Genomic DNA, 13,707 nt, shown 5'->3' on the forward strand with positions numbered 1-13,707 from the left:
GATATGACAAGGCCAGGACCGACTTGCAGTGTTCTGGAACTTCGAATTGGCAAGATTGGGTAAAGCTGGCCTAGAAATGCTGTTGTAGACTGAAAGGCTGCTGCACTTTGGAAACTTTTCTTCCCCTCCTACTACCAGCAGGGGCAGAAAAGGCAAAAGTAATTTGTATTTATTAAAGTCTTATTTTTAAAAAAATTGAAGTTGTCAGCATTAGACTATATAGTAAAACTCTGTAATCTTGGTTGTTGTAATTTGATGGACCAGACATATGTGTACAGGTACTCGATGAACAATATTAGCAGTTTGTGTCTATGCATTAATTATCTTAGGTAATCAAACAGATGTTGATGGTTACAGCAACCAAAAGTACATATACATTTCAGGTGTTTTAAAGTAATCCTCCTCCCTCCCCAGTCCCCATTTCCCTCTTAGGAAGGTTTGTAAAACCTATTCTACATGCTTTCTAAGCATTATGTTTCAGATAATTAAATATATAAATAAATATATTTAGCTATATTTAGTTCATGTTGATAAGTAGCTGTATCCTAAATGTTTTAAAAGACTGTATCATCCAGGGCATATGGGATTAGGGGTGGATGGGTGATAGGATTTGCCTTTGTGAACAGACCTTTTGAACAATTACCCCAGTCTCATTTGGAAGCTCTTCTTTAGTTCCAGGTGAAAGTAATAACTAACACGCAGCTGGAGTCAGTCTGTACCATTATTTCAAGTCAAGGGATTGTCTTCTTTCAGAGTCAGAATATTCAGCAGAGCACATTGCAAGAGAGAAGCTTATCCCTCCTAAGACTGCTTGTCCTGGGAGGGCCCATTGGCAGGGCTCTGTCTTACTGGGAGGAGGTCATAATGACCAGGAATATGGCTGTTCCTAGGTAGGTCGTATGGATTCTGGATATAGCTGGAGTTATGACCGCAACCTTCTTGGACCACACTGACTGTGGGCTCTAAGGAATATAGTGAAAAATGAGTTCAGAGAACAGATTAGCTTTGGTTGCCTCGTTGCGGGAAAGAGAATTCTATTTAACTGGGTGGGGAAAGAAGCCAGGGATTTATAAATCTGTGATAAATACGTGAGGGTTAGGACTGAGACATGTTCGAGAGATGAAAAGTGGAGTGTGCTGTGAGAATCCCAAGCTCTGGTCAAGCCAAGAGATTTAGAATATCCCAGAGGTGTAGGGGTCTTATCAGTGAGCCCAGGGACAAACTGGGAGAAAGTAGGAGAAGGCAGTTTAGAAAGTTAATGTCTGTTGATTGATTGATTGTTTTTTTTAAACTAGGATTTGTATCAATTGAAGTGTGTGTGTACCCATGCCCAGTATTTCTGCTTCATACTAGTTCCTGGTGTGTTTTTTTTTTTAAAGCAGAGTTGGCACAAGAATTTGATTTCCTGCTTGAGGGAAGAGGGCAGTCCTGGGGAAGAAAGTTCATCTCGATTCCTTAAAAAGGAATAAAAGGTGTGTTTTCAAGACAGGGTGAGTGGAGAAAGGGATTGTTTTTACTTGCTCTGATTTTACTAAGTTACTTATTTGAGACACCTACCAACTTCATATATATTTTTATTAGATGTCGATAAGGATGGCACATCTGTGTACGGAGACCCCCTGTGCACAGGTGACTTCATTTCTACATAGCTGCTTTCTGGAAGCTTGCAGGTGAGGATGGGTGGGTCCTTAATTGTGGCGTAAGGGTTTTCACTGCTATTCAGGGAACAAGTGCTAGAACTGCACACGGATTCTTTCATGTAATCTGCAAGGCAAGAGAAATTTCTTAGGACAAGAAAGGACATAAGACTTACTTTAAGTACCAGAAGCAGACTGCAGTTAAATTCATGTGCTTACAGGATCCTGGAGCTGTAAAAGCCTGTGATAGTTCAAGATTTACTTCTTAAGTAATGTAGAGTACTTTAATGGGTAGGCAGAGTTCTTTTTCTAAAGAAATTTGTTTTTGGAAGGCTAGGAACATTTTTGTTTTTAGTGTCAGGTATAGCACCAGAAAGACTATTTCAAGATATTTATAATGGCTTTTATAGCAATTTAATTTTTATGAAATCCTGAAAGGATAGTTGATAGTTTGCATTTTATAGGATGAAGGCCCAGAGAGATGGTGGTTAAGGTCACACAGTTCAGTATAGCAGTGCTAAGACTTTAATCCATACCTTGGAACTCCCTGGCCTGTGTGTTTTCTGTGATATCATCCTTCTAAATTCTTTTCGATGACTAAGAAGCTTAAGTTCAGAAGAAGAGGTTGGGGGAGGGGCAGGTTGGCACAGGTGTAAGCGATTTGGCAACTTTACAACAACAAACTAGCAGCATCCCTGCTCTTGGGAAGTTTGAGATCAGAGGTGGTGACAGACAGAAGCGTAACAGCTGTCAGAAGCACCTGGGTCTCAAGCTAGCCTTCAGAAAATTCTGTTTTTTAGCAAGCCTGCAGTGTATCCTCTTGGGTCATTTATCTCAGTTCTCATGAATGTTAAACACAATCTTTTTTAGTAGTAACTTTTCTGATACTAGGAGAACTCACCTTCCTCTCCTGCCACCTCTCAGGCATGCATCATCCCCAAAACTTTCAGGGTATGTTAGGATACAAAAAGATGCAAGTTAGTTTCTAAAAATAGGAAGCCAGGTAACTTGTAGCTCCGTTGGAGAAAGTCCTCTTGTGACTGAGAATCACCAGTGACTGAAAGGATAGCCCTCCCTTCAAACTCTACATCATTCCCCTTTTGGAGAAGATCACTGCCTCCTGTAGATTGCCCCAAGTGAGTCAGGACTTTATTACTCTTACTCTGTAATCTAGCAGCTCTGGCCCTCATCTGTTTGTGAGGCTGTGCCCGCCAGGGGGTCTAGAAACAAGCACTTGAGTTGCAGGGACTTGATAGTCAAGAGTGATTTAAGTCGGCTCTCAGCTCTAAATTTCTACGAGTGGTAGCAGATGGTGATATTCTTGGATGATCTTTCACTAGAACCACTACAAATTTATTCTTTCTGCTTCCAACTTGAGATTAATGGAAATGTAAAGTGAAAGTGATAACTCAAAGGGTGACTAGATGTACTTTGGTCCAGTGAGAGCAGAACAGAACACTCCATGTGGCTAAAGTCGTTGAGGTGTATATGTGTTATGAGTAGTCTTTTCTTCTCTAACAGGTGACTGGTTGGGAGGGAATTTACTTTTCTATTAGTGTCAAGTCATCGATGTCTGTTTCAGCAGGTAAAATTTCTTCAAATCTTATACAAAAGTACTTTGATTCATTAGTTCCTTCCAATCATAGCACCCTCCAGTGTAGGTAGAGCAATAATATTATTCCCTCTTCCCTTTATTGCTTAGGAAATAGATGCTTAAAGTGGATAAGTGACTTCCCCAGGGCCACACTGCTTATCAGTAGTAAAACAAGCTCTAGAACCAGGACCAGAACACTTTTCCACCACAATTTATTCCACAGTGGAACGAGATGTTGGCTTGGTCCCCTCTTAGATTGTGGCCTCTTTCTAACAGAGAACCCTGGAGAGGAGATAATATTCTTGCTACACAATGAGCAGTCCCAGGCAGCCCCAGCAAAGACTAAAGGGAGGCTGGATCAGCCCAGTTGCTGGTGAGGCTCGCATGGGGTGAAAGGTGGTTGCAAGTCTTGGGCCACAGCCTGCCCAGAGCCAGGTAGATTTGCCTCTAGTAAGTACTTTATTTATTCGAACACAAGAGTGGGGATAAGTCCAGGAACCTTAGTAGCAATGGCTTGTTGGTTCCACTTTGGGTGTTCTGAACTAAGTAGCCAGGGAGTAATATGACTCAGCTGCTTGTTGTAAAGCTGAGGCCCGGAAGAAGGGTTATCTCCTGAGAAGTCCTAACACTTTCACCTCCTCTCCTCCCAGCTACATTCTTTTACTTTGGCAGCTGCCCCAGTTGTATATTTTCTAAAACTTAAGGAATAGTGATAGCTCACTTTGTGTGGCACATATAGCTAGTCTTTCTGGTTAGGTTATTTGAAAGTTGTTACGTCTCCGAAGGAGGCTGGGCAGGAAGGACTAGTATTAATACTTTAGAAATGAGGAAACTGAAGCTCATAAAGTTTGCTTAATGTTAGTAAGTAGTTAAGACTCAACCCCTGTCTTCTGATACCCAATTACAGTATTTTTCCCTCACGTCTTGTTACCTGTGCTCTTCCCCATCTCTAAGTGTAAACTATAGCAGCTTTACCTTACCTTCAATTAGGAACACCTTTTATCTGAGGCTACACCCTGCTGAGAAAGGAGGAAACTCTAAGCTTTTTGTGGATATTCCATGACCAATTGATTCAGTTATGGCAGAGGGAGAGCCTTAACTTTAACTCAATGTCTAAAAGAGCCTCAGCCAGCCAATAGTTTCTTTCTTCTTATTTCCATCAGAAAAGTCAGTGGTACTTCTAAGTTTGGGGGATTTTTTTTTTTGTTCTGCCGCAGGGAATGCACCTAAATGGATAAAAGAGAAGTTGGGATTGTGGGGGAGAGTATTAGTCTCAGGGAGCTGTATCATCTGCAAAGGAGCCAGTGGTAAACACAAAGAATGGAGGAGTGTTGAAGTGTTGGGGGGAGAGAGCTGAATTATGGAATAACCTGGACTTATTTCTTAGAACTGCAAGTTGGGGAAGGAGTAGGCAGGTGGGAAAACTACTTCAGGAAGCTACTCTTTTCTCCAGCTTAGTCATCTACCTGCTTGCCTAGAAGGAGGGAGAAGTGGGAGGGGGGCAGGGTAAGGGTGAAGAATTACCAGCTGCTCTAAGATACTTCCTCATTCTTTTAGAGCTCCACCCTACCCCCATGCCAGTCCCTGCACTGAGGCATTGTGCAAGGAAAGGGGAAGCATCAACCAAGGCTACCTAAGCTCTGGGGAGTCATTCCTCCTTGGCCTGTAATTAGCATTAATGCTAAAGGGTTAGTTAGCCCTATAATGCCCTGGGCATTTGCTCTCAACTAGTTCCTATCTCCCCAAAATGACAGCCATATACTATCAGAAGGGACCTCTGAAATGAGCTAATGTAAACATCTTCATTTTATAAAAGGAAGCAGCAAATCCAGAGTGGGAAGTGACTCTAAGGCCACCTCATGTGTGGGATCTGAACTTACCCAGGCTTTTGGGTTCACACTAACATCTAGTTAAGGCCAATATTTCACTGTTGGGGAAAACCTAGGCACTGACCATTGCTTACTTCTTAGCTGAGTACTGCTATTAGAAGGCCACATTGCCTTTTCCTGGGCCCTAAGTTAAGCATCCTTCTCTTGATTGAGAGATAAAGATATGGGGAGAAGGGGAGATCTCAGGGTCAAAAAGAGAACCACATTAGCTGAAAAAGTTTTCAGACTGTCAATGGGCTCCTAACTATCTTGGAACCTAAGGCGACTACAAGAAGAGATTTGGTTACATTTCCAAGGAGCATACAGATGGGGAGACTGGAAGCAACAGTGGGATCCAGGATTTCAGGATCATAAAGGTGATGGAGAGGATTGAGGACAATTTCTTCTACAGCAGTTAGGAATGCCTGATAAGAAATTGAACATTAGGCAATTTGTTGCAGAATCATTGTACTGAGGGGGAGAAGGGGAGACAAATGATTAAAAGGTAAAATGAGTTTAGCACAGCAGTGCGAGTAGTCTCACATGACCTCTGGGATGACAGTGAGTAGAGGTCTTCAGTAAGTAACAGCTGAAAAGGAGCATCGACTTAATGACTTTGAGAATGTCAAAGCTGGAAAGGGCTTCAAGTGATACTAGTACAACCCTGTCCTAGTAAAGGAAGAAATCTGGACCCCAGAAAACATGACTTAGCACCACACAGCAAGAAGACCAGGACTAGAACCCAAATCTTTTAACTCCCAGACCAGGGCTCTTTCCTATTGAGTTCAGAGAACACTTAGAATCTCCACTCTTAGTGGTTCTGATTGGCCCAGTAATTTTAGGAAATAATTTCATTCCTTGTACAAACTAGTTTTTTAAGTGTTTATTTGGGAGTTCAGCTGGTTATCAGAGTTTATTCCATGTCTTTGATAAGTACTTCTGTAAAGTTTTGAAATGTGACATTCCATTTTCCCTCTTTTTGAATTCTCTTGTTCTGATGTGTTTGTTCCCAACACTTGTTGGTACATTTGCCTATACAGCCTTCTTTTCTGACTGTGAATCATTAAAGAATGATTGTAGCCAGAGTCATGAAACAAAATCTGCATTCAAAAAAGCTCAAATGTATGATTCCACAAAAGAGGAATGAATGACACTAAGGTAGAGACAACGCTCTCCTTACATTTATGGTTGTGAGTCTGAAAGTAGCTACTCTAATCACAATGTGCAGGACCACGAAGTGCATAGGAAAATTGTATGCTCATTTATTGAGATGTCTAGGTCTGTGTGAGCTTATTTACAATTGAGTCATGCATATTTTCAGCTGGAATATTTCTCTTAATATTTCGGCCCAATCTCCATGTCTCTTTTGAGAAAGAAACTGAGGTCCCAAGTCAGTGCTAAAGAGTAGAACTGTCTTTTCTGTATTTAGCCTTACCTACTCTAATGGTGGTTGCCTTCATTTGGATGGTTTAAGTCAAAGCTCAGAAACTTGTCAGAATGATGTTCCCAAGGGAATAATGTCCTTTGGCTGGCTAGAAGCCTAGGGTGACCTCTTGTCTCAAGTCATTCTCTTGAGTGGTACACATCCCAGTGTGCTGATAGAGACTTGCCCTTGTTCTCTTGCTCAGAACACAATTCTTAACACTGCTACCCACCCCTAGTCCACCCCATTTCTAATAGCCACCCCATTAAAGGGCTGTGGACAACTAGCTCTCCTTGGTTAGGAAACGGTTGTGTCTTGGATGTGTCTAGGGTTGTGTCTGAAAGATCAGAGCAGTAATCCAGGAAAAATCTGGGTCAGTCTAGACCAGTGGTTTCTAAGTGTTAGTTGGGTGATATGCTGTATATAACGATACCCTGAGGTACTCTGCAAATGCAGATTCTATGGCCCCACTCTAGATCTGCATCAGAATCTTGCGGTAATGGGACGTGAACATCTGTATTTTTCAGCAAGCTTTCCAGGTGGTTCTGGCACACAGCTAGGTTTAGGAAATCAATTGGGACCTCTGCTGTCAGTCATCTCTTAGTTTGGTGAAGACTCTTAAATGGACCGCAGAGACAAAAGGATAGCCTTATTGCATTGGTACAATCGTTTTTTTTTTTGTTTTTTTTTTGTTTTTTTTTAGGCTAGGCAACCTTTGGTTGACCTCACAGATTGCAAGGACCTTGTCATCTTACAATCCCTTATTTCTTATGCCTACAGCACCTGGTCTTCCTAGGTGGTCTCCCATCCAAGTACTAACCAAGCCTGACCCTGCTTAGCTTCTGAGATTGGATAGGATCGGGCTTGTTCAAGGTGGCATGGCCGGAGACGAGGTACAGTCTTTATGATATGCAAAAACACTTCCCATCTGTGATTTTATTGAATGCTTATGACAGCCTTCTTAGGCAATAAGATAGGCATAATTATCCCAACCTTGCAGATGAGGAAACTGGGCCTTAGAGAGCTCTAAGGTCACAGTTAATAAGTGACAATAATAAGTAACATAGTTCCAAAGCTGCCTATTTCACATACTCTGTCATTTAAACCTGGGGCCTAAGCCCAGGGGCAGGACCTGACCTTTCATCATGGCTTCACCCGTAGATTTCCTAGAAGAATGATCTGACTTGCAGTTTCCATGTGTTGGGATTGGTCCTGGCTTCCCTGTTCTTAGGGGTAGAGATCTCTTGAGGGAGAGATCTATTAGGGTATCATTTTCATTCCTTGTGCCCCAAAAAGCCAGCAGGTGCAGGGTGGCGTTCCTTAACAGTGCAATGACAGGAGGCCTCTGGGGCAGGTAGATTGACTTTATTTCAGATTTTTAAATCAATTTAACTCGTACTAATTGGTTGGATAATGACATTCTCCATTTCCAAAGACATTTAGTTGGCACCTATATAAAACCCACAGCATTTGCTAAGCAGGTGCAACTGAAATTGAAAGGTGAATTCATTATAGTTGTTCTTCCTGGGCAAAGCTACCCAGCAGCCCCAGGTCTTGAGGTCTTTTAACTTTTGTGGGGGGTAGGGGAACAGATGCACAGTTTTTCTCTGGTAGAATTCCTGGCCATTTCAGATCTGTACTCTTTATCTTCCTAAGCCCTTCTAATGGGACGTCAGGATTGGATACTCTACCTTTGAAGCCTTTGTCCATAATGTATGTGTTTTGACGTCTATCCATTCCACAAGCACCTGCAGAAAAATAGTATAAGAAAAATAAGAGGGTGAGCTTTATTTAGATCGCATGTGTTGTTGGCTTCTTTTTTTCTTTTTTCTTCCTTTTTTCTTTCTTTCTCCCCTACCCAGAAAATAGTTTTATAGTGCTAGAAAATTATTCCGAGTTTAATCTACTCAAAACCATTTTGACCATACAGGAATTCTTAAAAGGCTCCTAAGTATTAATGTGAACAACAGCGCCCCCTGGCATATTCAGCATTCTTCCTCTTTAACCTTCATTCTGAGGGGAATGTATTCCAGATGATCAAAGGCAATTTTGATGCCACCTGCAGTCACTAAAAGCGAAGTTCCAGGCTGTGAAAGTATAGGATATGAATCAGAACCAGTCTTAGCTCAGGGAAAGGGTGCATGACATTCCAAATCCAATTTAGATTGGATTTTAGGATAGTGTTGAAGACTGTTTCTTACCTCTCACTTCTGGTCCTGCCTCTCCTGGATCTGAAACTTGACTGGAGGGAGCCAGAGAGGGAGGTGGGCAAGTGGCTGACATTCTTGATTCATCTTTATAGGATGTGCAGTCATTCCCATCCAGTCAGTTTTTAGTTACCCATTGTTTTCAGTGGACCATTTGCACCTAATTGAGAGCTATCTTTGAAAAGTATTACCAGTGTTTTTCAGTCCTAAGGATTTTTCTCTATTTTGGCTGTCACAGTTTATCCTAGGCTCCCACAGTACATAGTCCTGAGCTTCAGTCATAGGCAAGACATACAGCCTCAGGGACCAAGCTCAGGTTCTTTGCTGCTGTTGATTCTAGAAAAGACATTGTCTGGCATTTTTAGGTTGGGACAGTAATGATACTGGCTCAGTCAAGACCTTTTTTTTTTTTTTAAACTGAGGACACAATACCAGGCGAGGCATGCAGCAAGTGCTTACTAAAATACAGTTTGGCTCCACTTATCAGTTTCTGACACTGAAGACCAGCCCACTGCTGTTTAGATACCTCCCCATACCTTCCCACGTAGAGTTCTCAAATTGAATTTATAGGAGTCTACTCCTATCTGCCTGCCTCTCACCTATTACTGAGTGATAGGGCAGAACTAGGTCCAAATTTTTCTCATTTGCTATTCTTCTAAAGGACCTATAGGTAGGTACCTGTGCCCTTCAGAAACATGACTGTAACAGTCTATTCCTGGCATCAGTTCAGTACTTTATACCAGACAAGGGCTTCCTTTGCCTTCTCTGAGAGAGGGAGGCTATGCTGTTAACTTTTCCCCTTTTCATAGAAAAGGAAACAGGCCCAGTGGGGGGCAGTGATTTGCCTGAGATCACACTAACAAGCGAGAACTTGAGTTGCAACTAGAGCCCAGATCTCCCTAAGTATTGTCTCCCATTGGCCTGCCTGAGCATAAGTCAAAAAATTACTGTGGTAGCTCTGGCTATACTGGTTCAAGAGTGAGCTCAGAGGATACTCCCATGTGGAAAGAGATACAGGGGGTGTGGGGGATTGAGGGGTGGTTATTTGCTGGGGTTATTGAATCCCCTGCATACTGCCCAGGGACTCCATAGGCAAGAGCACAGTCTCCTGGGCACAGGCTCAGGATCTTTGCAGCCCATGCCTACTCAACCAGCAGATAAATGTAGAATCTTCACTCTTGTTAGTGTTATTTGACCTAGGGACCTGCAGGGGTTGTTAGAGCTGCATTTCCCTTGAGCTCTAGAAACCAGCTAGAGCCTGAGCTCAGGCCCAGGTTGTCCAGTGTGCTAAGGTCCTGCCCTAAACGGGCTACTTTTAGGGAGGCCACATGCTCTGTTCATTCATAGCACTCATCCCTATAGTACCTCCTTCTGTAACTCCTACACACATACTCCCATTGCAGGGCTGACTTCCCAAGTCTTTCTTGTAACTTGCCGAGGACACCAAGTTTGAATTTAATACATGAGCACAGAGGATTTTGGTTGACACATTCTGCCTCAACCTCTGCAGATCTCTGCTTGACACCCCTACCCTAGGATCGAGGAGAATTTGGCCTGGGCCATGGGTGAGTCTAGGGTCTCTCTCTGGGTGACATTTGGGCTTTTTGGCCAGAGAGAGAACTCTTTATCATCCACTCCCAGAGAATCCCAAAGGTGTTGCCGTTCACAGGTTATTTCTCAGTGGTTTTGGATTGTATTGCAGGGAATGCAACTTCTTTGTGGCCCTTTCACCTAATACTAGTCATAATTTGTCCACATCCATAGACCATGATGGGAACAAAAGGGATGATGAGGGATCCAAACAGGTTTCATTTGTTAGGGGACTGGGCTGTGACTAATGTCAGGAGGAAGTGGGGCTCAACAGAGAGTTTTGGAAGCAATGGGGGTGAGTCAAACAAGGGGCAGGAATGGGGAGTCAGGGCAGGTGCTGGGTCTAGACTAGTATGAAAGCCTATGGGCCCAGAGACAGAGGGTAGAGCTGGGGGTCTAACCTGGTGAGTGTGGCTCAACGGGGCGGCTGAGGTGTCTAAGTTCAATGTAGAAGTCCTCGGGCGGGTACCTGGCCTCCAGGGCACTGATCTGGAAATGGGAGTCTAGTGAGGAATGACAGGGAGGAGTCATTATTCCCAGGGCCTGGTATGGTAGGAGTGAGGAAAGGTGGGGGGTGAGGGACAGGGTAGGACATGCTGGAAGGAATTAGGGCTTTGTCATGTACCATCTAAAGGGGCTTGGGCCAGCAGGGCCAGGGAGATTTGCTAGAGCTCAGGCTATCAGCCTTGCTTCCTCTCAATCCCTGCCCACGCTTCCTCCCCTACCCCTCCAATAGGAATTGGTGTCTACCAGAGCAGTGGGCTGAGGGAAGAAACCCTTGAAAGGGATACTTAAGTAGGAACTGTGCCAGGCAGGGGTTCCTTTTCCAGATGGTGACTACATCTTTTGCCTCCATCTGGAATCCCCACATCTGGGGCCCTAGCTGTCTCCCTGGTCCTTGGGTCATAGCCACTCTCTCCCTCTTCCCCTAGTATAGGAACGAAGAAGGTTCTAAGCTTTGTTTGTTTATAAGAGCTGAAATAGGGACCTGGGTTTCCTCCCCATAACCTTTCTTCTGGGGGAAATTGTGCTCAGGATTTGTCTACTAACCCTCTCTCTCAGAGCTAGGATAGCCCTCCCCCGCCCCCCGCCCCACACACACCTCAGTGTAGAGGAGGAGAACCGGGTGCAGGGGACCACTACTGACCTAACACGTTCACATAGCTGTAGGGGGTCCAGCCTGCTGTGTCTCTGTCAAGGGACTTGTTACTGAGCTGTTTGGAGAGTAGGAGAGCCAGTTAATACCTAGTGCTCCAGAGTTGCCCCTGCCGAGCCTTCATTTTGCCCAGTCTTGTGCACCCACCCCTGTGGTGATCCTGACCTACCATGGCCTAGATTGTTGAAGGAAAAGGAGAGCTAGGTGTTCCATGACTGGCCACCACGGTACAGCTGAGGCCAGAGGGAACAGAACATACCCTGATCTGTCTGGCTGAACTTGTAGGGTTCCCAGGCCCTTGGGGTAAAAGGGGGTGGGGCGAAGGGCAGATCATCCCAAGAGCCAAGAACTGGCCTGAGCCAAGCTGGCCCCAACAGGGGAAATAGGTCACTTGGGTGGGGCTGAGCTATAGGAGAGGGGGCTCTGGCAGTGTCTGAGGTGCTACACAAGGCCATGCACAGAGGGAGGGGCTGAGGCTGCCTACAATATCACTGTCACTCTGCCACCTGACCTGAATATGACTCTCCCTTTCATATGACCAAGGGAAAGCTTCAGATAGGACGTACTGATATTATAATCTTCCCTCTTCTTGCATTCTCACAGCTGTATGAGGTAAGGATGATGGTCCTCATTTCCCAGATGGGAATCTGAGTCCTGCTTGTTGGCCTTGCTTTTGGTTATACAAGGAGTCAGTGGCAGAGGCGGGTCAACTCATGTCGCACCTACCAGACCCATATCCTTTCTTTGTCATCACAACTGCCTGCCTTTGCTACATGTGCCCCGAGTATCTGCCAGGCTGAGCTGTCCTCGACCACACAGAACCACTGTGGGCCACTGGCGTGAGGTGAGCCAGAGAGTCGCCAGGTGGGATACTCGGCATAACTCCAGCCCCTTACTGAATTTCCTATTAGAATGAGACCAAGAATGACGGGGACTTTGCCTTTCATCCCTGGCATCCTTCGCCTTTAATCTGCTTCAGCCTTGAAAAGCAGTTAATCAAGGGTCTCCTTCTGGGAATGTCTGCATCCCCTTCCCTCAGCTTCCAACAATTCAGTTAAGCCTAATAATGCTGAAGCTAGGAATGGGGTCTGAGCTGAGAAGATGCACTGGAAGGGGGCTTTAAGCTACAGGACTGTGTATGAGGCTAATGGCCATAGACCTTGCATATGGGCCTTGAGGCATCCTGAATGCAGCATTCCTATTTCGCAGGAAATCTGGAGCTGAGTGTTCCTGAAGAGAGTGGCCGTGGGGTGCTGGCTTGATGGTTGTTGCCCTTGGGGCTGTACCTGATTTTCCCCTCCCCTGTGGTGGCCTTCCCTGCAGGTTCAGGCTATATTGCCAGTTCTGTGGCAGTAGGCACAGCCTGTGGGCTGATGAACATTTTCTGTGGGGCAGACAGGGAGAAAGGTGTCCTGGAGCTCTAGGCCAGAGACCTGGAGTATGAAAACTGTTCCTGTCCATGTTCCCAGAATGAGTGTTATAGGAAGCCAGGAGGCTGATCTTGCTATTGAGTGTGTGTATATGTTTAGGTGAGTGTCAGATGTGTGCAGTATGAGCCCATCAGAACAGTCCTTGAGGCTGTTCCTTATTTCTGAACCTCCCACTCTGTGCAGTAGGGGTCCTAGCACACCAAGGGGGCTCACTTGCATGTGTGTTCTGAGACATCCTTGCCCAAAGGCCTGTAAGAGGACATCTTGCCACCAGCCCAGGGCTATGCTGGGAGCTGAGAGGGAAGACCTGGAGTGAGAACATTGGCTATGACTGACATTTGGATTCCACGTCCCTTTTGTTGGTTCTGATTGCAACAAATGGTTGTGTATACTGATGACATGTGGTAATGTCTAGGTATAAGGACATCAGGTGGCTACCAGAGTAACAGTGGTTGCTCTATAACGTGCTGGTTGTACACATGGTGTTGGTAATGTACTACAGTGATTGGCAGTGTAGTGTATTGGTTACAGGTGTTAACATGTGACAAAAGTAGCTACATGGGATACATGGTCATGTGGGGCAAGAAGGCTACCCATAATTATCTGATCACCTGACTTGGTACCAGTTGGTTACACACAGGGTGTGGGGGTAGATGTTATATTGAATGCTATGGGTTGGTTACATGTGATATTATTGGTTACATGGTGCTTGCTAGCTTCATGTAACCTGTTGGCACCCTGCTACATGCTTTACAGAGTGTTTACATGTCCCATGGACCACAGGGCTGCATTTAATGTTTTG

The 13,707-nt window shown here is 44.6% G+C and overlaps 1 protein-coding gene and 1 pseudogene across 1 annotated transcript in view; both read right to left on the minus strand.

Moving 5' to 3' along the window:
- Nucleotides 1–801: 801 nt before the first annotated feature.
- MEGF11 (multiple EGF like domains 11) overlaps nucleotides 802–13,707 on the minus strand; it is a 315,816-nt gene continuing 302,910 nt past the window's right edge. Inside the window, exons 22-26 of the mRNA XM_016141015.2 lie at nucleotides 11,467–11,533; nucleotides 10,721–10,822; nucleotides 8,214–8,270; nucleotides 1,558–1,764; nucleotides 802–962 (exon numbers count right to left, since the gene is read on the minus strand). Of these exons, the coding sequence (XP_015996501.2) occupies nucleotides 802–962; nucleotides 1,558–1,764; nucleotides 8,214–8,270; nucleotides 10,721–10,822; nucleotides 11,467–11,533 (594 nt within the window). The remainder of the gene's footprint in view (nucleotides 963–1,557; nucleotides 1,765–8,213; nucleotides 8,271–10,720; nucleotides 10,823–11,466; nucleotides 11,534–13,707) is intronic.
- Nucleotides 7,294–7,412, minus strand: LOC118600462 (annotated as a pseudogene).

This window comes from Rousettus aegyptiacus, unplaced genomic scaffold, assembly GCF_014176215.1.
Source record: "Rousettus aegyptiacus isolate mRouAeg1 unplaced genomic scaffold, mRouAeg1.p scaffold_m13_p_3, whole genome shotgun sequence".
NCBI classification, from domain to species: domain Eukaryota; kingdom Metazoa; phylum Chordata; class Mammalia; order Chiroptera; family Pteropodidae; genus Rousettus; species Rousettus aegyptiacus.